This window comes from Rattus norvegicus, chromosome 10 (genome assembly GCF_036323735.1).
Source record: "Rattus norvegicus strain BN/NHsdMcwi chromosome 10, GRCr8, whole genome shotgun sequence".
NCBI classification, from domain to species: domain Eukaryota; kingdom Metazoa; phylum Chordata; class Mammalia; order Rodentia; family Muridae; genus Rattus; species Rattus norvegicus.
The window spans coordinates 71,985,697-72,013,064 of record NC_086028.1 but is presented as its reverse complement, the minus strand read 5'-3'; the positions used below and the strand labels follow the sequence as shown (position 1 = coordinate 72,013,064).

The window sequence follows — 27,368 nt, the reverse complement described above, 5'->3', positions numbered from 1 at the left end:
CCACACCTTGCCTTTATGGGGTAGTTGGTTTTTGAATGTGTATTTTTTGATTAGGTGGACTCATGTGAGAGCTTCCACTTTGTGGGCTCCAGAGATCAAACTCAGATTGTCAGCCTTTACCCACTGAGCCAACTCAATAGCCCTAATTTAATTTAATTTGTTTAAGCTTTATTTTTAATAATCCATGTGTTAACATACTTATGTAGGTAGGTATGCTAACATGAATGTTGATGCCTGTGGAGGAGGCCTTAAAAGTGATGGATCCTCTGAAACAGGTAGTCATGATTCAGAAACCAAATGTGGATTTTCTGTAAAATTTTAACTGCAGCGCCATCTCTCCAGACTCCTGTTTCAGTTCTTATAAGGTAAAAATGCTCTATGAAATGAACTGAGCTCACAAACCAGACACCAGCCATTTAGACAAAGACATGTGAACACAAATAGTCATGGGTAAAAAATGTTTTTAGTCATTTTTTTATTTGCTGAGAATTTCAGTCAAGTATACAATGTACTGACCCTAGCACCCCAACCCTCATCTCCCTCTCAGGTTAATCACTTTTTCATAACAGTGCACCGAGTTCAATCAATGCTGACATTGTGTGAAAGCATGTTGGGCCATCTACAGGAGTGTGGGCCACCTACCAATGAGGACTTCCCTGAAAAAAACTTTCTACTGCCCAGCTTTCAGTTCCCAAAGCCCCTCCCCTACATATGCTAAGAAAGAAAAATACTGCTCTCTTTAATTGCTTCATCAGGACAAGTGAAACTTGACTGTGAATGTGGGGCTGTGAAGGCTATGATGGTCGCTTGTTCATGTAGATCACCAGTAGGAACACACCAGAGAAAATGCCTTTCATTCAAGCTAATGAAAACAAGTTATGTAGCGAGTATGCTTTGAGAGCTACTCGGTAAGTCCTACGAAGTATATAACAAGAATAGGTGAACCAGAAAAATGCCGTGACTTGTCACCAGAATTAGCAATTTTTATTGTGTCCTTGTAGGTAAGCCCGAGCTTATTACAGGTCCTTGAATCAGCCACCCCCGGCATCCTGCTGGGAATCTAGTCTTTTAGTGTGGGAGCATTTGTCTGCAGCAAGCCTCATAAATAACCTGAGTCCTAATCACGTATTAAGGTTAAGTTCACCTCAGTTACTTGTGGTTGCATCACTTGACTCCTGTATAAACATTCTGTCTAGAAACTGTTGCTACTGTGGCATCACTCAGTGTTGTGATTGCTCCTGTACCATTCATGCTTCTGTATGATAAAAATGCACCAAGCATTTAACTTGGTGACTGCCTACAGCTGTCTTCATCATTCTACCTAGTTCCCACTTACGGTCTTACTCTCCTTAACATCATTATAGTTATAAAGGATATAATGAACTTACAAATCACTGTCAACCTTCTAGAACTATCAAGAAAAATGAATTCTAACAAGACTGTCAAGAAAGCTTTATGTAGACAGACATGCCAGTGCGCGTTTTTAATCCTGGCACTGGGAGGCAGAGGTAGGAGCACCTCTGAGTTTAGATCAGCCTACTCCATAGTGAGTTCCAGGCTCAGGGATACAGTGAGAAAAAGTGCCCTTAAATAATAAAATTCCCAGGAGAAACTGATTGGACACAACTTCAGTCCCTTAGTTCCCCTAAATTCTCAAAGTTCACTTCACAAACTCATTGGTTTCACTGGTTAAGTACAGGAATTTTCATAGTTTATGAATTAGAATCACTGTGAAGTATCTTGGACCAAGTGGATCAGAAGAAATAAGCATCAAAATGCCACAAGATCTTAAAATTTCAACTATTCAGTAGAAATGAATTTCGAGAGTAGCTGGGTATGATGGCTCATTCTTTCAATCCCAACAGGTGGGAGGTCAAGGCAGGAGAAATACCAGAAGTTCAAGATTAGCCTGGTATGAGGCCACCTAAAAAACACCCAGCTAGTTAAAGCTGCAATCAGAATTGCACAGTGGGTCTAGGCAATGGTCTGTTAATAATCAAAAGAGGTTATCAGTCATTCTAAAAGCAGCAGAAAAAATTGCAATAACTGTACATGGGAAGTGTAGCTTCCTTTCACCCAGCAGCATCATGAACACTGTCTCGCTTCCAGTCTGTTTTAGACCCGATCACTCTGCAGGAGCATCTAGGGAATGCATAGTTAGTCTTGAGACTTACTTTGTATTCTTTGCATTTATGAGGGCTTGCCTGCATGTCTATGGATGCTGTGTATGCTTGGTGATTGAGTTTTGGATTTCCTGGAACTGGATCTGGATGGTTGTAAACTGACATCCGGATACTGGAAACTGAACCTGCACCATCCTTTGCAAGAAGAACAAGTGTTCTTAATCACTGAGGCATTTCTCTACCACTTCAATAGTATTTTTTTTCTAAAATTTTTTTATAAAGATTTATCTATTTATCTATAAAGATTTATCTATATAAGTACACAGTAGCTGGCGTCAGACACACCAGAAGAGGGCATCAGATCCCATTATAGATGATTTTAAGCCATCATGTGGTTGCTGGGATTTGAACTCAGGACCTCTGGAAGAGCAGTCAGTGCTTTTAACCACTGAGCCATCTCTCCAGCCTTCAATAGTATTTTAAGCTCAAGATATTAATGGTCCAGTATATGACAGAGAAACATGGGAACAGATTTTAAAGTGGGGATAAGAATTACGCATTTATTGTTACTGAGAGGCTCCATAGTCTTTGGACAGAATCACCATCAAGCAAAAGCTTATCTAGTAAAGTTTTAGGTGGCCAGTAACTTCATCAATTAGTTCTACTGGTCCTGGCCCAATTCCCAGGACAGTTCGAGAGCCTGGTTCAATCTGAGTACGTCCGGCATCTTGGATTAAACTTACAGTCAATCCCAAGGCTTTTGCATGGGTGAGTAATTGAATGAGGGAATCTTCATCTGGAGCTTTGACCACCACTTTGGGCTGGCCACAGTATTCCCACTCTTTGAGCACCTGAGGGTTTCTCCTTTGAATCTGCTTGTAGGCAGAGACCGCAGCATGGGAACACTGGGCAGCGACCTTTCCTTTCCCCATCTTTAAGTCAGTTCGAACCACAAGAATCATTTTGTATTCCCCACTCTCTCCCAAGATGCTTGCTTCGGTTCCCATCTCTGTGTCTCGGTTTGTCTCGCTTGTTGAGTTCTGGGGGAAGATTCCAAGGTGGCTCCGGAGGCCCCAGCCCAGGCACATGCCACAAGCAACTCCAGCAGCCAAGCTGAGTGTACCAGGATGAACCAAATACTCCATTGTCAACAACTTGGAAAGCATCTTAGGAGAAAAGAAGAACGGTATTATCTAGAACTGAAGTCTCACACTTCAGATAAGTCACCCACACGCGGTAAGCAGTACTTTTGAACCAAAGTAAGTCATGCAGAGGAAAGGCAAGGCATTCTGGATCCCACGCATAGACCCTGCTTCCATTCATCCCCGAGTACTAGTTGATTCAAAGACCCATATGAAATAGTTTTGTTCATTCTGAACAGTCAGCAAAATCTCTTCAGTTAAAAACCCCACTATACTATTCAGTCTTAAAATGTGAAGTATCCGGAGTAGGGTTCTTAAATTCAATTGCGTTTTCTAGAAGTGTAACTATCCTACAGGCATTCCTCTTCCCTCCCTCTACAGGGTTCTACTCTTCATTCCACCATGTCTTGCAACCCAGACAGGCCCTGAACTTAAACAGTCCTCTGGCCTCAATCTTCCAATGCTGGGATTACAGGAGTGAGCAACAAGCCTGGCTTAGATTCCTTTAAGTCACCAGTTTCTTCCTCTAGTGTAGTGTCCAAGTATTTATATCATGAAGCCACCATTTTTACATTGCTTAAGCGACACCCTGGGAACTAAGCAATGTACAACCTAGGTGGAATGGATGGAAACTCTTATTTTATCAAAAATTTCCCTTTTATTATTCATAAAATAAAGACATGTTAACACATGCCAAATATTATACATTGATTATACATTACCAAAGATTTTCACTTGAGGATAGTATAGCAGTATAAATTCATTCATTCTTTCTTTCTAAAAGATTTTTATTTATTTTATGTATGTGAGTACACTGTAGCTGTCTTAGACACACCAGATCCTATTACAGATGGTTGTGAGCCACCATGTGGTTGCTGGGATTTGAACTCAGGACTCTGGAAGAGTAGCCAGTGCTCTTAACCACTGAGCTATCCTTCCAGCCCATATTATTTCTTAAAAAATAATTCAAAGCCGGGTGTTGGCAGTGGTATACACCACACTGTTAATCCCAGCAGCTGAGTGGATCTGAGTTTGAAGCCAGCCTGGTCTACAGAATGAGTTCCAGGGCAGCTAGAGCTACACTGAGAAACCCTGTCAGAAAAACAAAAATGAACAAGCCAAAAAAATGTAATCCACATACATGGCACTCATACTATCAAATGTAAATTTTTTAAAAAATAATTTTTCTAGATAAGATTTGTCTTTATAACCCTGGCTGTCCTGGAACTCGCTCTGTAGACCAGGCTGGCCTCGAACTCAGAGATCTGTCTGCCTCTGCTTTCAGAGAGTTGGGATTAAAGGCATGCACCACTACTGCCTGGAGATATTCATACTCTTAAATTATACCATTCTGGATTTTTTTTTTTTCTTTTTTTCAGAGCTGGGGACCAAACCCAGGGCCTTGTGCTTGCTAGGCAAGCATTCTACCATTGAGCTAAATCCCCAGCCCCACCATTCTGGATTTTTAAATTTTGCTTTGTTCTTTGATTGTTTTGTGAGATAGTCTCACTCTATAGCCCAAGCTGACCTCATATCTGTATGTCTCCTGCCTCAGCCTCTTACTGCTGACATGTTGTTGGGCTAATATATCCTTGTCTATTTCCAAGCAACTAAAGTGCAAGCAGTTGAGTCAGTGGGAATCCAGCAAGCTGAGGAGCTTCTGCCCAGCACAGGGGCCCACTAGATAACAGGGCACTTTACAGAAGTAAGTTTTGTAGGGCAATGGAGTTTGATCCAGGTCCTCACCCAGGCTAAATAGGTGTTCTACCACCAAGCCATGTGCCCAGCTTGCTTGCTTTTTACCTTTTATTTCGTAACAAGATCTCACTACATTGCCCAGGCTAGCTCTGAACCTCTTTCTACCTCTCCTTCTCACATAGCGGGGATCACAAACCTGGCACCAGGCTACTGAAGCAACTAAAACTTCTTGGCAGGTGTATTGGGCAGAGCATTAATACTCCACTAGACTGTATTCCTATAGCACTTGGTCTGAAGAATATTTTGAGTTGAGCAATGTTAGCTTCAGTCCAGGGCTTTTTTCTTTATGAGACAGGATTTCATTATGTAAACCAGGCTGGCTTCATATTATAATTCTTTTGCGTTAGCCCCGGGCCTCCCTGGTAGGGGCTACAGGCACGTCCCATCACAACTGGTTCTATATAGTTTGGTTGTTTGTTGCCATGGTAGTTTTTGAAAGTGGGCCTAACATAGGTCAGAACTCCCTAGGAAGCCAAAGCTGACCAAACTGCTTATCTTCCTGCCTCTACCTCCCAGGCGCATGTGGTGCTGGGAATTAAACCCAGCATTTCATGCATACTAGACAAATATTCTACCAAACCATCAATTACAGTTCTTAGTCACTATACAGATAAATACCATAAACTCATTTACAGAACAGGTAGGCACATGAACTATATAGTTCAAAACCAGGACAAAGTTTATAGTAGAAACTTTCTACGGTTCAGCTATCTATTTAAACCCGAGTGAATTAGTAAATACAAGCATGCAAGTGTCGGTATATGGGCTTTGATTATTTATATGATCATATGATGTAAGAGATCATTTTATAATACAAAGACTCTGATCTGGATGTAGGATTATTTAAAGCATGAATATTTCCTCAAGGATACCAGCCACACAGGAGTGTGCTGGAGTCCTAGGAAGATAGTAACAATGCATCAAGCTCCTGAAAAAGAGGAAGCATCAAATGATGGCTGTGTGATTAGACTTGGTCAGAGGCAGAGACCTGTCAGAGGGCTGAAGCAAATGCAAATGAGTAGACAAAAGCCTGACTTTTCTATTAGAGAATCTAGGAAAATCAGAGAAAGATATAGAAATGTGTATATAAAAAAATGCACACAACTTAGCTAGAATATATCTTTAGTGATTGAAGCAGAAACTAAAAACTGTATGCCCCTTATTTTCTTAATGACAAATAAAACAAAGGTTTGGGATAGCTATTAAGGTGAATGAAGAAGAGCATGTCTACCAGAACTGTGAAGTATTTAGGCCTGGGAACTCATGCCCTAAACATACAACTCTATAGATTTCCCAAGAAGGATCCACCTCAGTCTAGGAATAACAGGTGTCTATGATGGATAAAAATGGACACCAAGATAGAAAGGAACTGGTAAGGGAATGTTTGAAAGCTACGGTGTATGTGTGTAGCACATTTACACAAACACAGATAAAATGTGTGGAGGTCAGGACACTTCTCTGTGAATGTGTTTTCTTCTACCGTGTGGGCCCGGGGATTAAATTTAGGTTTGCAGGCTTGTCTTTACCTGGTGAGGAGGCAGTTCACTGAGCCCCTTCTCTCCTCACTCCTCTCTCTTTCCCTCCCTCCCTGTATTCTAGGGGTAGACTTCAGAGTAGTGGTTTTCAACCTTCCTAATGCTGTAAACTCAATACAGTTCCTCATTTTGTAGAGACCCCAACTATAAAATTATCTCATTTTATCTCATAACTATAAATATCTGATATACAGAATATTTGATATACGACTATGTGAAGGGGTCACAACCCACAGGTTGAGTACCACTGCTCTAGAACCTCCTGCATGTTAGGCAAGGACTCTGAGTCTGATTCTTGCCTCTTTTTAGCCTGCATCTTGCTAGGTTGCCTGGGCTGCTCGTGTCATGATCCTTTTGACCCAGCCTTCCCATGAGCTGGGACTCCAGGTATGTATCCTGAAACTAATCTCCTTTTTCATAGTCTTTTCAAAGTACATACTGTCTGAAGATTTTAATGAATAAATCATTCAACATCCAAAATGAAGGATGGGGGAACAGAGAAACTAAGACCAAGAGAAGTCCAATACAACCAATGTTTGGTAGCTGCTCACCAGGTAGAATTAGGAGCACTCATAATTTCTAAGTTGTAAAATAAGCAAATACCCACATACCAGAGTTGGGGAAAGTTAACATCTCTACGTAGTGTCTACTACAGGATGGGTAGTATACTGGTCTATCCAAAGTGCTGAAGAACCAGACAAGCCGTGTCATTGCCACCACAGTTCTTTCTTTTTGTGTTTCATTCTTGAGTTTTGTGCACCAATTCCTGGTGACTTTTAAAACTTTAAACCTAACTTTAAACCTTCCTCTGAATTATTTAACCCAACTTCCACCAATGCTAGCTTTACCTCTCACAGTTTATAGTCTCCTAAGCAAAACTACCTGCTATTTGCCTGGATAGTATTAGACACACTTACATAGTTGGCCCTTCTCTCTATACCTATGCTGTTCAATATCGTAGCCATTCGTGCCATAGACGTATGGCTAGATATTCAGTTCTAAGCTTAGGCTGCATAAGCCAAGTGCTCAATTTCAAAGTGGCTAATGACCACTCTGTCCAACTGCTAGAAAGGACATTGCCATCACTGAAGAAAGCTATAAGCCAGGCATACTGATGCAACTTTGTAAGAGCCTCATGTGTGTTTGGGGCCAGGTATGAGCTACAAGAGAGTAACTCTGCTCCGAAGAAGGATGGAGAATGGAACCACACGGGGACAGCACTGGTGTATCAGCTCTTCTCCAGTTTCACCAACCAACCAACCAGCCAGCCAGCCAGCCAGCCAGCCAGCCAACCAGCCAGCCAGTAATCTCTGAAGACTGACTGTGCTCTCTAAACAAAGATGAAGTCTTCCTGCTTCTAGCTGAAGTTAAAGGCAATAAAGTCTGTCAGGTTGTCAGTTGTGAGGAAATAGACACCCTGTTACTCTCAGGAGTTCCTTTAATCTTTTAGGTACCTCAATGCAAGTAAAATTGGCATTTGTGGTTTCAACACAAAGAATTTCAGGAAGCAGTTGGGATTTTATTAACTATAGATTTTAAGCTTGGGGGTTAGGAGAAAAAAAAAATAAATACTTGGAAAAACAGATAAACTGAACTTCTTCCCTTAAGATATAACCAAGCATGTGCTCAAGAAAGAGTCTCAGAAATCAAGACAGTCCCAAGCATGGGCCTGGGTTCCTCAAGAGAGGGTCACAACTGTCTTAGCATTAGACATAGATCATTTTGGGGGTTCCCAAGTAACATCTGAAAGGGTAGCAGCCAAGAAACATTTTTTTTCACTCTTTCCTCACTCTTTTTGGACACAAGGTGTCTTGGTTGGAATTATAATCCAGCAATAAAAAATCGGAAGTCACTAGGGTTGCATAAGGGTCTTTTTTTTTTCTTTTTTCGGAGCTGGGGACCGAACCCAGGGCTAGGCAAGTGCTCTACCACTGAGCTAAATCCCCAACCCACTGAGCTAAATCCCCAACCCTCGCACAAGGGTCTTAGGACATGGTCCTTTCCCTTTAAATAGGGTTTCCCGTGAGATTCCTAGACAACTGCTGGGAGGAGACATAGGCCTTAAGCAATTGTTCATTGTTAGCATTCTTTTTTCCCCCACAAGTGACATGCTTCTAACACCAGAGGAAGGGGTTGCTCCCTCTTTCCATGTCCTCACTAATTTTCTTTCTATCCTGTGTAGAGGGAATATCCTGTGTATTGTATGGATGCACCATTTATCTATCAAGAAACAAACAAACAAACAAACTATGGACTATAGGAAAGGGTAGAATAGAGGCAGGAAGAATCTGGAATAGAGCCAGGTACAGGAGAGTCACCTAGGAAGATGCGACGAGACGGACCCACAGTACCCAAGCACAGGTAACCAGCCATGTGGCAGAACGTAGATTAGAATAATAGACTAGGTTATAATAAAGTTATTATCTAGTCAGAGAAGAGCTTAGCTATATGGCCAAGGTATTTGTAAATATACTTTGAATCTGGGTTTTATTTCTGGGATCATGGGGCTGGAAGAATTGGGACTCTACTTCTACATCCTGCATCAAGATGAGCCATCTCATATATTCCCAAATCACCATCTGTTCCGGATGCTTCGGTCCAAACATGAGCCCAAGCTTTCTGCTAGGTTCACCACTTGGATCTCTTATATTTGTTTTGATGGAGTTCATTTTCACCAAACCTAGGCGATGATCATTCCATTTTTTTGGTGGTGTTAATGAAAGCCTGTCCTCTCCCTCCTATATCCCACGATCATCAGTCAGCAAATCCTGTCGTACTTATTGTTCTGTGTCCATCCCCACTATCTCCACCTACAGGGTCCCAATTATTTCTTACTCAAAATTTCCAAATTAGCTTTGCTAACTCCATCTTTGAGGGAGGTTGTTAAGGGAGGGGCATCCCAAGACTACACTAGGCACCTTAGCAAGACTCTGTTTCAAAATTCAAAGTTAAAAACAAAACAAAACACTTCGATAACTGCGGTATGGAGACCAGCCAGCCTGTGTCCATCATATCTTAGGCTTGAAAGTCATCTTATAGTAAAAACAAACTAGATTCATTTCTGTTTATGATTAAATTTGTTTGTCAAGGATTGGGTTATGCCCTACCGGTAACCTTAACTACAAATGGTTCTGAACTGCCTTTTCCTGGAAACGATAACTATGCCTTTTTTTCCAAAGACTATTTATTGACCACCTTACAACCATGTCTTACTTTAGGGGTTGTTATGACCAACCTGTTACGTTTATGTTCAGCTGCTGTAACACTGCCTACATGCCTGCCAAATCCCCCATTTGGAAACCCCCTACTCCTGAACTATAAAAACTCTTATCTGTCCCCTGTCCAATGCTGATCTCTTGAACACTGCCTTTTGGGAGAAATAGTCGGTGTACACAAATAAAAGAAAGTTTGCTTTAATTAATTTGGCCATGATTTGGGTCAGTGACTTGGAATTAACAACAGCTTCAAGGTAGAGCGCTTGCCCATCGTGCACAATGTACATGCACGGAATTACCAATACATAAAAATACTTTTGAATCCATCTTTAGCACTCTTTTCCTTTCCAAGCTGGTCTCAACAACTCGAAAACGGGTATTTAGTTTAATATTTATAGTGTGAGGTCTGTTCTCCATTTTTTTCACGCTAGGGCAGCGTATCAATGCCACCTATATGAGGAAGCCTGCTAGAGACTAAAATTCTGGGTTCTATCTTGGTTTCTTCTTCCAAAGGTTACAAAGGCTTGCAGACTAGGCAAGAAAGGCATGCGGCGGCCACCGGGCGGAAGACAGTTTATGAAGCAGCTGAAAGGAGGCAGACTGGGATAAAATAGTAAAATACTTTTCAGTAGAGACAGAAAGAACTACACTCTTCTCCATCGTCCAAGAAGGAGTCGAGACTTACCTGAAGCTTCTCGCTCACCTCGTAGTTCTCCACTCCCGTACAAAGAACACGCTTCGCGCGCGCCGCCGACTCCTTCCGGGTTTGCTGAAAAACTATTTCCGGATCAGAAACTACGAGGCGCAGTCATCCTTCTTCTTGTCACACCCACAGAGCCCGAACTGATAAAGCCGAACCGAAATCCCGCGAGGATCCTCCCGGTTGCCTAAAGGAGGGTGGAACGTTTCTCTTTTAGAGGCGGGCTCCTTAGAGGAGCCGGACCGGAAGTGACGCGTGAGAGTTCCGGTTGGCTGGAGCCCAGCGGCGGGTGTGAGAGTCGGTGTTGTGAGCGGCTTCCAGGATCCTGCGATCCGGAGAAGCCGGGGTCTGAGCGGGTAAGTGAGCCAAAGCCGGGAGTCGGGAGCCCAAGCCGAGGTTTTCCACAGCTCAGCTTCTTCCGCGGCTCTCGCACTTGGGTGATGCAGACACAGAACACGCTGGTTTCCACTTGAGATGTCTCGGGTCACTGCTGACTGGCTGTGTCAGCTGGCGGTAGCCAGGTTATATGGGACACCTCTCTGCGGTTGGATACGGGGACATTGTACCCAGACACTCACGACCGTTCGTTCCAGACTTGGAAGCCGTCTTTGGCTTTTACACAGAACCCTAATCCTGGGCTGTCCAGAACCTTGAGTTAAATGAAGAAGGTCTTCGCTGCCGATGACCGAGCTGTCAGGACCTTTCAAGGGATGTTTCTCCTCTCCAGTGCTTTATGCTAAGTATGTCTTCATGAAACGAAGGCATTCGGGTGTCCTGACAGTGCAGAGTAGTCAAAGGAAGGGGCCTTTACCTCTCAGAGTTCTTGCTGTAAACCCACTCAGCTCTTCTTCCTCCGACTGTCATAAAAGAGAGGGCTCTCTGCCTTTTCCAAACTCCCGATCCCCAACATTTTTATTTCGCTGCAGTGGAAGTACTTGCAGCAAGACAGGGACTTAAAAGACTTAAAATTTCAAACAGTGTATGGCCTTGGGTTAGACAGCTATGGGTTGCTTATGACCTCCAGTTGATTTTACGTAGCCATCTTTTGCCTTTCTTCATCAAAAAATCAAATAATGCATAGATTGGCGCTGTATGTATATATTGGCAATGTGATTTCCTATCTTTCAGTTCTTTCTTGATGCTTGTGAGACACTTTGTAGACAGACCGATCATTTAGAGAGGTTTTACCTGTATTCTTCTCGGCATAATGAAGAATTTAATATTCCAATTTTTTTCTTTTCTTTCTTTCTGTCTGGAACTCGCTCTGTAGACCAGGCTGTCTTGAACTCAGGTCCTCCTGCCTCTTCTTCCCAAGTTCTGGGCCCGGCTGTATTCCAACTGTCATTATCTAAGGCTTTTGTTATTATTGGGTCTGATTTTAAGGGAGAAGCTTATTTACTAGGCAGTTATTTTTGTACTCAAGGTTATGTTTTTGTTGACCTTTGGAAGAAAGATGCTGGTTTACATGGCCAGTTCAAATAGATGCAAAGTGATTCTAAAATGGTAATTTCTCCTGTTTAACTTATTTGCCTAAAAACACAGATGCATTTTTTAAGGGGTTTATCCTTCTTGGATACATTTACTAATGCAGTTATATTCCCTGAGGCACACATTCCAGAAGGAAATATACATATAGCCACATATCTGAACTACTCTAGCAAATGGTTTAATGCTGTTTACCAGTTTATCTACAGCTAGTTTAAATCTGTTTTCATATTGTTTTTAGTTTTGAGTTCTTGAACTGTTTTACACTTGTCCTTGTCCTTTTTTTTTTTTTTTTTTTTTTTTGAGACAGGGTTAGCCTTGGCTGTTCTGGAACTTGCTCTGGAGACCAGGCTGGCCTTGAACTCACAGAATGCTGGGACTCTTTAGGCACACTCCACCACACCCAGCTAAAACCTTTATCTTTTTGTTTGTTGTATTATCCCTGGTTTGTTTGATCTTTTTGCTTGTTTGGTTTTTGTGCGTTTTTACTTTTACAATTTCTTAGTGTTGGCTCAAATCACTACTTTTTACTTTTTTTTTTTCTCTTTTTTTCAGAGCTGGGAATCGAACCCAGGGCCTTGCGCTTGCTAGGTAAGCGCTCTACCACTGAGCTAAATCCCCCACCCCAAATCACTACTTTTTAGTGGTGAATTTAGTGGTAGATTTTGAAGATCATTACAATTCATTTTATTTTTGAGACAGGGTCTTATTATATAGCTCTGGGTAGCCTCGAACTCACAAGAGATCCACTTGCCTCTGCCTTTTGAGTATTGAGATTAAAGGCCACTATAGCCTGAAAGATCATTTATTTTTAAATCAGATGACCTGGATTGAAGTCTGAACTCCAGCACTTACTGAGTAATGATTGGCAAGTTACCCAGCATTCAGAGCTGCTCTAGATTGTCTTGATAAAAGGACTCACTGTGTTTTATATTGTCATAGTGTCTAGTGAGATGGTACATGTGAAATTACTTTTTGCTTAGAGAGCTAGAAATACATAACTGTAAAATCTATTACTTTGAAGTATTTCAAACCTTTATATCACGTGTTTTTTATTAAACTGAATATATCATTACCCATGTTTATGATGATGCTTTTTGCCCTACTTTTGAACACAAGAAAGCCAGCTAAGAGTGGCCTGAAATTAGTCACCTTAGTTAATAAGTAAGTGACTAGAAGGTGAGCATAGCTATCTATGCACGTAAGAGTTTAAGTCTGACCTTTCTCAGTCATATTATCAGCTAATTCCCAAGTACAGAAGACATGCAAGTTTTTTGTTTTGGCAGAACACCAATACACATCAATTAAAAATTAGTCAGGTATAATTGACTAATCATTGGAAGTAGCCTACCTTTGCTTACATTTAGTAAGAATCCTTTTTACTGGAACCAACATTTCGAATTGTAGTTATATCTTGTGAATGCATAGTAGTGCCTTCTAATTTAATAGAGGGGAACCTTAGGACCTACAAACAATCAGTGATTGGCTGGCCTAGGACTTCTAACGTAGGCAAAGTCAGAGCCTGAACTAGACTTGAGTTCCTAAGTGTTCTTTACATTCTCTGAAGTTGTGCCCGGCCATCCTGATAAGCTTTAGTAATAGCCTGGTTTACACAACACTGTTTTCTTTGTGTGAAAGAAGGAGGTGTGTTGTATGTTTGGGATCCCCTCCCCACTTTTGCTTTTTTAATCTTGTAAATTGTAGAGACACAAACTGCTTGTGAGATTCACAGGGAAAGAAAGCCAGGGAGGGGACAAATGTGGTCACAGTGTTTGGAAGACTTGGGTAGGAAGGTATTGAGGTCAAAGCTAGTCTGGATGGACTAAGCAGTAAGAGCTTGTCACAAGAAGATAAAAGTCTTCAGTAGGATGTAGTAAGGAAAGAAAATTACTTATGTTTTCCAGAGTATTCTCAGTTCACAATCACATTGTATCAGGTATTGTGAAATGTCATTTAACAGTAATGACAGAGTCCCTGTAACGTGTCTTTTATTCAGTGTTGCTGATACATAGGAGAAAGCTGTGTTCATCCCCCCCCTTAGTATAATGAATTTTCCGAATGACTGTAATGCTGATATTCTATTTTATTAATTTTCAGCTTTAGGGTCATGTCTGTGACTGTCATTCTAGGTAAATATCCACTATAGAAGAATAAATGATGTATTTTCAACCTTTACTTCCTCTAACTTCACAGAACCCATTTAGTTCTCCGCTGGGGATGACGGTGCCAGTGCTGCTCGAGTCTCCTAAGTACTGTTGATGGAAATGAACACTAGGTTAGCAAACCTGAGAAGCCAGAAGCCTTGAAGGAACCATTAGTTCACTGTGTTCTGATAGCTGATAATCTGCTTTCATAGACATGTGCAGTATTTTTAGAGTAAATTGCTTAGGAGATAGTGCTAGGGATTGAACCCAGAACCGTGTGTCAACTACTGCGGGCTCAACTGCTGGCTGTACCCCAATACCCAGAGGAAACTTTTTTGTTTGGTTCGGTTTGGTTTTAGTTGGTTGTTTTGTTTATAGACGGCTCTCTCCTAGCTGGCCTGGAACTCATGATATAGAGTAGGCTGGCCTGAAACTTACAGAGATCTGCCTGCCCCAGGAATGATGAATTGAAAGGGGTGTATTGTCACTACCTGCTAGAGTAAACTTCAAGAGTGTGTTGTCTCTAGAAACTCTATAATTTGTTAGGAGGGTGACTTTGGATAGAGTTTGCTGAACTGACGTTCTGTAATATATAAATCCTTATAAAGCTCATTTTTAAATATGCTCTTTGAGGAGCTGGAGAGATTGCCCAGCACGGACTGCTCTTCCAGAGGACCAGAGTTTAATTCCCAGCACCCACGTGGTGGCTCACAACTGTCTGTAACTTCAGTCTCAGGGGATCTGCCACTGTCATACAGACATACAGGCTGGCAAACACCAATGCACATAAATTAAGAATAAGTCATTTAAGCGCTTGCCTAGCAAGCGCAAGGCCCTGGGTTCGGTCCCCAGCTCCGAAAAAAAAAAAAGAAAAAAGAAAAAGAATAAGTCATTTAAAAATATGTCTCTTGCATATTTGAACAAGGAGATACTTTTCTGTGCCATCTAAAAGGTGACATTTGAGGTTTAGACATATTTAAATTAAGCAGTGACAATCCTTTGAGTAATTTTATTCCAGTTTATCTACCTACAATTACTGCAGATGCTAGTGTCCCCTGACTCTTGTGTAGATTGTTGTAGCATTCTCTCTGCTTTGTGGATTCTTTCATGTAGCTGTAATCGTCATAGCCAATAATGTAAGGAGTAGGGGTTGAGAGTCAGGCATGGTGGTGCTCACCTTTAATCCCAGCACTCAGGAGGCAGGGCCAGGTTGATCTCTGAGTTCCAAGACAGCCGGATCTACAGAGCAAGTTCCAGGACAACCAGGACTACACAAAGAAAACCTTTCTGTGGGGGAGGGGAGGAAGGAGTCTGAGACTTGAAACTTTGGTTCAAATTCCAGATCAATTACCATGACTCTCAGCTGGTTACTTAACTTCTTGTTATCTTGGTTTCCTCCCAGGCTGTGAAGTCAGTACCCTTTCTTTCTGCTAAAGGTCAGGGAGTAGATTCAAGGAAAGCATTTCAAGCAGTGCCTAGCATCTGGTTGGCCAGGAGTCTGGTTGCTGTCATTTGGTGGACCACTGAGCTGGTGTTGAGAAGCTTTCCCAGCCTTTTGGAAAGCATGTCATTATGTTAGTGCTTACTTAGTTGCCATTTGATTATTATTAATGCAGTTAATAAGTAAGTGTCTCCATGTTCATTTTTTTTGTGTGTGTGTGAATATTTTACAGCATGTGTGTGATTCTTAGTGAAAAAAAAATTTTTTGTAGCCATTTCCTTGTCATTTTGTATTATTGTTGATAGTCTTTTTGTTTGTTTGGCTGGTTGGGTTTTCTTGTTGTTGCTGTTTGTTTGGTTTTGGTTTTGGTTTTTTTGAGACAGGGTTTCCCTGTGTGGCCCTGGCTGTTTTAGAACTTGCTCTGTAGACCAGGCTGGCCTCAAACCACTGGAGTAAGAAATGATGAGTCCACTGCAGTAGTGCAAGGATAGAATGATGATGGCCTAAGTTAGAAGGGGGACCAAGTTGGAGAGAAGATGGCTCAGCAGTAACAGTTACTTGTTACCATGGCTCACAGCCTGAGTTCAAGCCCCAGAGCTCACATGGTAGACAGAGAGAATTGACTGGCAAATTGTCTTCTGACCTTCACATGTGCTCCATGCAAGGAACAATCCTCTGCCCCCACCCCACCCACCATAAATAAATGTTTAAAACAGATCTAGAACACTGTGTAGATATACTTGAAATAGAATTTGATTTTGAATAAGAGAAATGATTTTTAAGTCAAGAATGACTAACTTCTGGGTTTAGTAACTGGTGGGTGGTTATTTCAGGTAATGGGAGAAGGGGATTGTGGGTAAGGCCATGTTTGTTTTTTATAAGTTAGTTAGAAGCTGGCTGTATTTGTGCACGGCTTTAATCCCAAGAGACAGAGCGGCAGGGGGGATATCTAAGGTCAAAGGCAGCCTGAACTATCATGTGAGTTCCTGGACAGCCAGAGCTATATAGAGGACCCCTGTCTCAAATAAATAAATAGAATATAAATTATACCTATATTAATAATAGAGCCAGAGAGATAGCTCAATAGGTAAAGGTGTTTGCTACCAAGCTTAAGACTCTCAGGGACCCACATAATGGAGAAAAACATCAACTCCTGCCAAGTTCACTGTAACCTGAATAGTACCTCCCCTCCAACACAAGTAAATAAATGTAATATAATTTAAAACAAGGACAGAGGTAGGCATGAGTAGGAAAGGGTTTTAAATTTGAGATGAAGAGTCATCCTAGTAATACTATTACATACACAACTCTGGAGAATACTATTACATACATAACAGAACTATAAATCAAACTTTTAAATCACAGAACCAGATATATTACTAAGGGAAATAGGGAAAGGAGAGGCCCAACATCAGATAAAGCAAAAGCTATGGTGGGGGCATTTGCTGCCAAGCCTGGCAACCCAATACACATTAGGTAGGGAGAGAAGTGAGTCCTGCAGGTTTTCCTCTGATCTCCCCCGCACACTGTAGCACCTCCTCCCAACTCGGGGTTGGGGGAAGAGTGTTGGGGGAGTCCTTGAGAGAATTCAACAGGTGAAGGTGTTTGCTTCCAAACCTGACACCTGAGTCCAGTTCTCAAAAACCACATGTTGGAAGTAGAGAACAGACTCCTTCAAGTACACGTGGACTGTGGCACATATGTACTCACATACATGAGCACTAAATAAATGAAAAAATGTTAGGAAAAAGAATGGTCAGCTGTGCAAAACTAATGTGGTGGTGGGGCAGGAGAGACAGCTCAGTAGGAAGAGCATTGGCAGCTTTCCAGAGGACCCGGGTTTGGTTCCCAGCATCCACATTGCTGGTTCACAACTCTAACTCCAGGTCTAGAGGATCGGACACCTTCTGGCCTTTGTTGGCACCAGGAACACACATGGTACACACACATACATGCAGGCTATCACACATACATATAAAAATAATTAAGTCTAAAAACAATAAAGTTAGTGTTTTAAAAAGCTGATACAGTAGCTATGTCTAGAAAGGATAGTACTAGGAAAGTAAGGGACAGGGAGTGGGACTTTTTTCAGGCACAGCAAAGCTTTGACGTATTCAAAATATCTTCAAAAAGTGGTCAGCTTTATCCAATGCTGCTATCTCATTCCATGAACCACTCACTTAACTGGAACTTTTTCCAGAAACCTTTAGGATGTAGATTACAAAAGGCTTTGGTGGAGAGAATACTCAAGGTTCCATGAACCTCACAGCTTTTAAAGCTCTTTTTAGAAGACATTATGGTACAGTCATTCTTTGTATCCAAAAGTATTAATTTTAGGACCCCTCTCAGATAGAAAATACATGCATGCATAGCACCCCAGCACTCAGGAGGGAGGAAAGCAGGGTGATTGTCGACAGTTGGAGACCAGTCTGATCTATATGGCAAGCCTGCCTTCAATTCCCCAAGACTTAAAAAAGAAAGTTAAAGATATTCCAGGGATTTCCCATGCATTCCCCATCAAATGATGTATTTTCAGAAAACATTCTTTATCTGGCATCACCGTGTGACAGTTTCTGTTGTCTACCCCATCTGGTGGTCTGATGATTTCTTTGATAGCGTGCATTGAGTCAGGGTATTCCTCTCGCTTAGATTGCTGATCCAGTTTCTAAAGCTCAGGTTTGCAGGTCCTTAATCTTTAGAGCATTAGGGAATCTGCAGCTATTCTGGAAGTGGACTGTTACTAGGTATGTATAAATAAGCATTCCACTTGGGGTTAGATACTTCTGAAAGCAGAAAGGTTACTGAAAGGCTGAATACGTAAGTTGACATCCTTGTATGGCTCCAGAGAAGAACTGGGGTTCATTTAGAACCTGGCTTCAAAGGATGTTAATTTAATTATGAAGCAATGTTGCCAAGAAAATGAGAATCAGTGGGTCTAGTGCTCTTACTTTTATTTCTCTTGTTAACTTTTCTAGCAACTTTTATCTTAGGGGATTGCTATTGTCATGTCATCACACAATTGTCTAAAGAAAACTTTTCCATCCACACATTTGTATGTGGATCTGTGCGTGCATGTCAAAGCATGCCTGGGGCAGTCAGGGGACAGCGTGCAGGAGTCAGTTCTCTCCTTTTACTATGTGGGACCTGGGATTGATTTCAGCTTGTCAGCCTTGGTGGCAAGTGCCTGTACCACTAAGCATCTTGCTTTAGTTTTAGGGACGAGAAGCATCTCATCTACATGGATGCACATCCCACAGTGTTACTTAAGGCCATGCTGCATCTCGGTACGACTTTTAGGTTGATACTAACTCGGTGGGACCCAAAAACTAAATAATTTTGTTTTGTATTGTTTTGTATTATAAATGGGGCTAATGTTTAAAATGAATAGAGTATTATAGTCCTAGCACTGAAAGTACAGCCTACAATGACCCTTTGTGAGCTGACCAAGCACTGCTTTCTAAGTATTTCTGCCAGAAACAAACAAAAACAGCACATATTTTAATACCAAACTTTTATTTTAAACACATCCTTTAAAGGTATTTATTGTGTCTGAAATGTTGTTTGATATTCTGGGTTATGTTTCTGTTCTGCTTCTGTCTTTTGACCTAATCCACAAATTGAATTACTGTAAGGAATATAAAGTTTAATTTAGAAGCCTCACTCTATAAGCAAAACTAAGGTACTGTGTAACCTCACTGCAGAGTAGGCTGCACTGCAGCTCAGGAATCTATGCTGGATTCCTGCCTGAGGACATTTCAGACCTTTGAACAGAGCAAGGCCTTCAGGTTGACTTCCATATTCAGGAACTTGACAATTTTTCATGATACATGATCCAAATTTGATTGACTCATTATTTCACCTTATCCTACCTCTGTTAGATTCTTTTAGAGAATTTGATTGTTTTTCTAGACAAAGAGTTTCTCTGTGTGGCCCTGGCTGTCCTCAAACTCACTTTGTAGATCATACTGGCTTTGAACTCAGGGATCTACCTGCCTTTGTCTCCCAAGTGCTGGGAATAAAGATGTGCACCACCACAGTTCAGTTTAGATTTTTTTTTTAATGTGTGTGTCTCTTTAGCTACATGCGTGTTTATATACCATGTGTGCTTGGTAGCTATGGAGGACAGATGAGGGCATTGGATTCCACAGAACTGAAGTTATAAGCAGTTGTGAGCTGCTATATGGGTGCTGGATCTTTGGAAGAGCATCAGTGCTCTTAAGTACTGGGCCATCTCTCCAGCCCCCATGTAGGTTTTACCCTCAAATAAATTTAGGGTGGGGGTAACTTCAAGACAGGTTTTCTCTGTGTGGCCCTGGCTGTCCTGGAACTCAGAAAGATCTGCCTGCCTCTGCTTTCCAAGTGCTGGGATTAAAGGAGTGCACCACCACAGCCCCACTTCCTCAATGACTTTGAATAGGTTGTCCTTTTAATGCATTTCAAAATGTTTAGTTGGGGGTGGGGAGGTGTAATCTAACAACAAGCTAAGAGTTCTGATTCTGTGGCTGCTTCTGTTACTGTGAGAACCAGTTAGGCAGGTTTGTGCATAGTGTAGAAAAGTGTAGAAGGCTATAAGGGAATATGGAGGGTGGTATTCATTCATGTGATTAACCTTAAAGGAAAGGATGTGGAGGGGATGGAACATTGGCTTCACATTAAAAGCACTTGTTCCTTTTCCAGAACCCACATGGTAGCACATAACTACCACAATTCTGGCTCCAAGAGATCCAATGCCCTCTTTTGTCTCCTTAGATACATGTGGCAAAACACATGAAATTATTTGATGTCGTTGTTGTTGCTACATGAAATTATTTTATTGTTGTTGTTATTATTGTTGTTATTCTTACTATTATTGGAAAAGAATATGGAGAAATAGTGCTCCTATCTGCCAAGTCATTATGCAAGGCACTTGAATCTCCCTGGGTAATTTGATTGTTATTGGGTTTTTTGTTTTGTTTTTTGTTTTTTTGTGACATATTCTGGCTCTGGTTAGCCTGAAACTTGTGAGGTTTCCCCTGGCTTTGCCTCCTGAGTGCTAGGATTACAGGTTTGTGTCATCATGTGTTTTGTCTTGTTTTGCTGAGATAGGATCTCACACTAGCACACACTGGCCTAGAATTCATTATGCGTCTTACAGCTTTAGCTTTTCACAAGCTGGGAGTACAGGGATAAGTCAGTATGCCTAGATCAATATGCTTCCTCTTGAAATAGCAAAACTAATTTACAGACAATCCCCCAAGGCAAAACAAAAACATTTAAAGATGAAATGGAAATTAAAATGGGGATGTTTGTTATACAAATAGGTTCAAATGCAAAAGCTTAAATTGCCCAAAGAAGCATTTTTTAAAAAAGAGAAAGAACTAAGGGCTAGAATGAATCAGCAGTTCAGAGGATTGCAGAGGACCCCAGTTAAATTCCCAGCACTAGCATAGTGGCTCACAACCATCTGTAACTCTAGTTCAGGGCATGTGACACTCTCTTCTGGCCTCCATAGGCACCCCATTCATCTGATGCATAGGCATACATGCAGGTAAAACATCCATGTGCTTAAGGTTTTTTTAATTAAAGAAAAATTTAGGAGAGACTTAAGTAAAAATGATAAGCTTCTTTCCTAGCTATAAAAATTTTACACGGGGGGCTGGGGATTTAGCTCAGTGGTAGAGCGCTTACCTAGGAAGCGCAAGGCCCTGGGTTCGGTCCCCAGCTCCGAAAAAAAAGAACCAAAAAAAAAAAAAATTTTTACACGGGCTGGAGAGATGGCTCAGCGGTTAAGAGCCCCCGACTGCTCTTCCAGAGGTCCTGAGTTCAATTCCCAGCAACCACATGGTAGCTCACAACCATCTGTAAAGAGATCCGATGCCCTCTTCTGGTGTGTCTGAGGACAGCTACAGTGTACTTACATATAATAAATGAATAAATCTTTAAAAAAAATTTTACACTATTTTAAGCTGAAAAGGAAAGCAGAAATGGGGTAGGATATAACTAAGTTCTGTCTTGGGGTGTAGGCATGGAATACATAATCTAAATAGCTCTTCTCCTAATATGGAGAACATATTGGTAACTTTCAGGACATATTTCCCTGTGCCTCTAACAAGAGAGGTGATGAATGATATTAATAGAGTTGCAGATTCTAGATTGGTATCCACCTAAGCTTGAAAACACAAGCAGCAAAGACAGTGTATTTCTCAGATAAAAGGCTGTGTCCTCTCAGGGCATGTAGAACAGGGGCTGGACCTTGGCTTTGTAGTTTAGAAATTTGAAGCTGAACTCAGTGACTCCCTACTTTAGTCACAGCAGAGGCAGATCCCTGTGAGTTCAAAGCCAGCCTCATCTACAGAAGGAGTTCCAGGACAGCCAGGGCTACACAGAGAAAGCATATATCAAAAAACAAAACAAGGGGTTGGGGATTTGGCTCAGTGGTAGAGCGCTTGGGTTCGGTCCCCAGCTCCGAAAAAAAAAAAAAAAAACAAAAAAAAAAACAACAAACTGGCCTGAAAAGATGGTTCCAAGGTTAAGGGTTCTAGTTGCTCTTCCCAAGTTCAAGACCTCAAAACCACATGGTGGCTCACAACCATCTATAATGGGATCTGATTCCCTCTTCTGTTTGTCTGAAGACAGACAGAGCACTTATATACATAATAAATCTTAAAAATGAGGAAGAGGAGGAGGAAGAAAGAAAGAACGAAAAAAGGAAAAGAAAAGGAAAAAAATTGAGTTAATAAACATATAGCTGAATGGCTTGTAAGGATTAGAATCATTCCAACAAGTCTTATAAACCAAAATACTAATTTTGTAATACAAAGAGAAATGTATAGATTGAGATTGTTTCTTTCAAAGTTTTCAGAGAAATAATCTTATATTTAGTTAGAAGGAGCGTCTTGCCAACCGGTCAGCACATTCCTTGTTGCTATTGCTGTAATTTGTTCTGTGTAACCTTATCTGAGTCACTTGACTTCTGCCTGCCTGTGTGTGCATTATTAGACTTGAGTACTTGAGTCCTTCTGCGATCTGATTATTCTTACAGAATATTCATAAGGCACTGTCATACAGAACATCCACTTTTTAGAGGAAGAGAATTGTCACTATGTAGAGGGTATTTAAGGTTGAGTGACTAGATGACATCATTAGGGAGAGAGTGTGAAGAGAATGCAAAAAGGAACTTGGGAGGAGGCATTGACTAGAATAGTAGAAGCAGCAAGAGCTGTCAGCAGAGTATGCAGAGAAGTGGGGAGGAAACCAGCCCCTTCTAGGAGAGAGTGCGTGATCGTTTGCCACACCTAGGTAAGAGGCTCTGTGAGACACTGTTGTTCTTGATGAAGGACCTTGCTGGATTTCCCCCGGAGTCAGAAGTGAATCAGAAGGCTTACTGCAGAAAAGGTTTGCTGCTGAGGAGAGGAAGACAGTGCAGGACAGAAATGGGAAGTACTGACGATGTTTATTTGCCAGAGATAAAGAAGCCAAGACTGATCACACAGAGAGAACTGAAGGAGCTAAGATCCTAAAGAGATGAAAGGGATTAGTATGGGATATGTGTTCCCCACAGGCCTTTGCTCACAGAAGTCTGTGCCCAAGTGGGTGGGTGTGAGTTTCGTAGCACAAGGACTGAGGTTTTCCCTCTGCTTCTGTGTACAAAATGGAGGGTAAGGCTGTAGGTCAGTGGACGAGCATTTGTCTCACACGCATGGTGTCCCGTGACCATTCCCAGGACGGCCACCCATCCACAGAGGAACTAAGTTGTTAGCTAAGAAAGTGAACATCAGTTGAAAGGCCGAGGTTTGGCATCTCAGATAACTGTCGGCACCAATGGACACTTGATAGACATTTGTGGGGTGAACTTGAAGTGGCTGTACTGTTGTGTTTATGTTTTCCAGCTCCGTCTAGCTATTCTCACTTCCCTTAAGATTGCAGAATATTCTGGGGGACACGGCAGCTTTGTAGAGTTCTGCAGTATGTGTGGCAAAGAAATTACGTTTTAAATTCGGAATTAGTTTCTGTTGACAAGATCGGAGTGTGTAGTGGGAACTGTCTTCAGTCTCCTGCTTTAGTCACATAAGTTTTGAGGTTATGAGTGTGTATTACCACACCACCATCTTGGAAATGGTCAAAAGGAGGGTTTGTTGTGTTTGCTTGTGGCCCTGGCTCTCAACCCCAAGGCCTCGAATGTATTAAGGCCAGTGCTTTACCACGGAGCCACAGCCTTAACTCCCAAGAGGTTCTGATGCGTTTTAAGTTAACTGTACAGAACCCTTCCTTCTTAGCTTATTTGCCTTTATGTTGTCGTTTTTTCTTTGGGAAATAGTACAGGTTTTTAAAAACTTGTTTTTAAAACTGAATTTGTTTTGTATGTGAAGTAGACTGACTAAACAAAAATCATGTCTCTGGATTATTTCTAACAAATAAAATTCCAGATTATTCTACATTTTATTATAGAGAACATTTTTGAGAAGGAAATGTTAGAAAGATTTTTTTAGTATCTTGTATAAGAACAGATTAATTTGCTGAAATAATTCTTGATACAATATTTCAAAAACAAAACCTTTAATTCCACAAAACCTTTCTTGTTAAATTCTACCTTAAATGGAACTAATTTGTTTTGAATAAAACTCTTTTGTCTATTCAAGATAATACTATGGGAAAGAATAAATAGGGGGAAATTAGTTTGATTAGCGGAATGGTTTTGTAGGAGTGGGTGGTGGTGGAAAGTTTGCTTTATAATGTAAGCATGCATGTGTGTGCATGTGTGCTTGAAGGTATGCATGCTTTCATGATCTCAACACTGACTAGAATTCATTATATAGTCCACGCTGGCCTGAGATGTGTGGCAGTTCTCCTGCTCTGCCTCATGAGTGTTGGCATTAAGTGTGTGTCACCATTGTGCTCTGTTCTTTTCACCACAAATTGATCAAGTTTTACTTGTTATGTTTGTTGACTGTGGGGCTGGCTAAATCCAAACCTCCACACTTTGAAGACTCTTCATATAGCTTCACGGTAGGCAACTAGAAGGGCTGGGCAGTGGTAGTACACACCTTTAGTCCCAGCCCCTGAGCAGAAGCTGAAGGATCTCTGTGAGTTCAAGGCTAGCCTTATCTACAGAGTGAGTTCCAGAATCGCCAGGGCTACACAGAGAAGCCCTGTCTTGGAAAATAAATATATAGATGGATGGATGGTAGAAAATCCTTCACTCTTGCAGACAGTGCTGTTTCAGACACCCTCAGTATACTTCATTAATATAGACTGCTATTTTGATGTTCTGATTTTATGTTTTCACAAAGTAACTTTGTCACGCTGTATTGTTTTTTGACAATATATTGTCAAAATATATTTGACAGAAATTTGACAGAAATTTATAAAACCAAACTTGGACTGTGCTTGGTATTGTGCTTTGAGCTCCCATAATATTCTGGATTCTCATCTTCATTGGATTCAATGAGAGATGTGACAGAGCTGGTGAAATGATGTTGGCAGGTAAAGTGCCTGCCATGCAGCCTTGAGGACAGGAGTTCAGGTCCCCAGCACCCCATATAAGAGCTAGGCTTGTCTGCAACCCCAGTGCAGGTGAGCGCTGGGACAAACTGATCTCTGGAGCTTGGCCAGCCAGGCTAGCTACACCAATGAAGTCCAGGTCCTGGCTCAAGAAAATAAGGTAGAGCGCAATGAGCAATGGGAGAGACAAGCTGATGTCTGCCTCTGGCCTGTGCACACACCCATCCCACCCCAACAGAGATGAAGCTTTATGTATTTGTATGTCGTGTAGATGACCTTTAATTTTTTGTGCCAGTTGTCCCTATTTTACAAATAAGAGCAGCCAGTACTCTCAACACTTAGGAAGCTGAAGGAACGAGCTGTTGTGGAGTTGGAGGCCACCTTGTACTCCTTAACGGGACCCTGTCTCAGAACAGCAGCAAAGTTAAATTTGTGTTTGTACAGACCTGTTCAAGTTCCTAAAATAGATGGCTCGTGAAGTTTAGATTTAAACCGAGTTCTGTTGAACTCTAAACTCTATTTTCACTATCTAAATTATACACTGTCCTTTTTATCTAATCTCCTTAAAACCCCCGTTTCACTCTACTGTGTTGTAATTGATTTCATGTATTCATTTGGTTTTCTGCCAAACTTTGCTGAAGATGAGCTTTATCTTACACATATTTATAAACTCACCCATGGCCTGTTACAGACTAGTAGAGTGAACCACAGTTGTATCTCTGACAAGGAAGCACGAGGTTTGTTTTCTGGTTTAGTTCATTGTTTCATGAGCCTCGTACCATTTGGATGTCTTAGCTTTTAGGATTAGTTTCATTGAATTACATATGCACGCACAAACTCTTTTGTATAAATGTCCTGCCCCTGGCCTACCAGTGATCACCTCTTTTTTTGAGAGAGAGAGAGAGAGAGAGAGAGAGAGTGTGTGTGTGTGTGTGTGTGTTGTGTGTGTTTATACACACTTATAGCAGCATGTGTGTATTTAGGTGTGAGCAGGTGGAGGCCAGAGGTCACCTCAGGCATTGTTTCTTAGTTACTCTGTACCTTGTTTTTTGAAGTAAGGCCTTTCACTGGGACCTGGGACTCAATGCGCAGGCTAAGCAGGCTGGCTGGCAAGTCCTAGGACTCTGCTCATTCCACCTTGCCAGTGCTGTGGTTACAAACACACTCCCTACACCTAGACTTTTACTTGGGTGCTAGGGATCAAACTCAGGTCTTTGTGCTTGTGTGACTGCACATCACTAGCTGAACTGTGTCCCTAGCCCCTGTTTGTGAGGCATTCTTACACTGTGTCCATGCTAGATTGGTATTCTGTTGAACACGTTGGCCTCAAACCTGTGGCAGTCGAGATTGCAGGAATGAAGCATCTTGCCTGGCTCTTATCTTTGGAGAACTTGTTTGAAGGTTCTGGCAGGAGCGCACGACTACTCCAGTATCCTTGCCTGACAAATGACTGTCCTCTTTAACCTCCCAAGCATGCATCTTTGGAAGGGACATGCACAGAATAGTGAGGGAGGAGAAAAAAAACATCAGCTTAGGTAGCTGAGTCAGCAGAGTCAACCTGGCAGTCAGTGGGTGACGAGGGGTTGCAAACAGGTTACACTCATCTATTCATCTCATAAAAAGAGAATACATTTTATTGTTTGAATATACACTTCTCCCCCCTTTTGAAATAGACTTTAATTTAGCCCAGACTGGCCTTGGTCTTCCAGTCCTTCCACCTCCGCTCCTCACGTGCTAGAATGAAGATTGTATACCACTTTGCTGGGGTTTTGTGGTGCTGGAGATTAAACTTGTGGCTTTGTGCATGTTAAGCAAGCATTCTGTTACCATCTGGCTATATCTCTAACCCAATATATCTTAAACATAAAAATCTTATCTTTTGTACCCATTATTATTCAAGTCCTACATAAAGTTGACCTATATTCTTGGGTCTGTAACATTTGAGTTGGTATAATGAACTTATTTTATAAAGATGAAAGGATAAAAAGATATGGTAAAGTTTAAATAATATATGACATTAATTATAAATTAGATATTAAATCTATACCTTATTAATATTTGAAGATACTAGTTGATACCTTTATTCTGTGAATAGTGCTCCCAAGTTTCAATCTGGAAAGAAAGAAACAAAACACTGGAATAACTTTTTTTTCCCTAATTTCATGTGCATTGGTGTTTTGCCTACATGTAAGTCTATTTATGAAGGTGCCAGATCCCCTGGAACTGGTGAAAGACAGTTGTGAGCTGCCCTGTGGTTGCTGGAGATTGAACTTGGGTCCTCTGGAAGAGCAGCCAATGCACTTAACCACAGAGCCACCTCTCCAGCCCTAGAATAACTATTTAGA

The 27,368-nt window shown here is 41.4% G+C and overlaps 2 protein-coding genes across 5 annotated transcripts in view; one reads left to right on the top strand and one right to left on the bottom strand.

The window, feature by feature from the left end:
- Positions 1-458: 458 nt before the first annotated feature.
- Positions 459-10,615, bottom strand: Ptrh2 (peptidyl-tRNA hydrolase 2). Of its 2 annotated transcripts, none has more exons than NM_001013860.2 (2): positions 10,459-10,490; positions 459-3,289 (listed from the first exon to the last, which is right to left on the bottom strand). In NM_001013860.2, the coding sequence occupies exon 2, from the start codon at positions 3,287-3,289 to the stop codon at positions 2,744-2,746; it is 546 nt and encodes a 181-aa protein (NP_001013882.1). In that variant the 5' UTR covers positions 10,459-10,490; the 3' UTR covers positions 459-2,743. The 2 variants fall into 2 exon arrangements, with proteins under 2 accessions (NP_001013882.1, XP_038941489.1); XM_039085561.2 differs by having other exon boundaries at positions 2,656-3,289; positions 10,477-10,615.
- A 112-nt stretch (positions 10,616-10,727) lies between these two features.
- The window catches only part of Vmp1 (vacuole membrane protein 1), a 99,115-nt gene continuing 82,474 nt past the window's right edge, over positions 10,728-27,368 (top strand). Inside the window, exons 1-2 of one of the 3 annotated variants that reach the window (XM_006247079.5) lie at positions 10,728-10,829; positions 12,514-12,549. The gene's annotated coding sequence lies outside the window, so the exon portion shown is untranslated. Of the gene's footprint in view, positions 10,830-12,513; positions 12,550-22,472; positions 22,822-27,368 lie in introns of those variants that run through there. The other 2 variants (NM_138839.2, XM_006247078.5) reach the window with 2 other exon arrangements.

Bases quoted from the DNA above. Each gene is read 5' to 3' on its own strand.
- Ptrh2 (XM_039085561.2), bottom strand. From the start codon at position 3,289: ATGCTTTCCAAGTTGTTGACAATGGAGTATTTGGTTCATCCTGGTACA.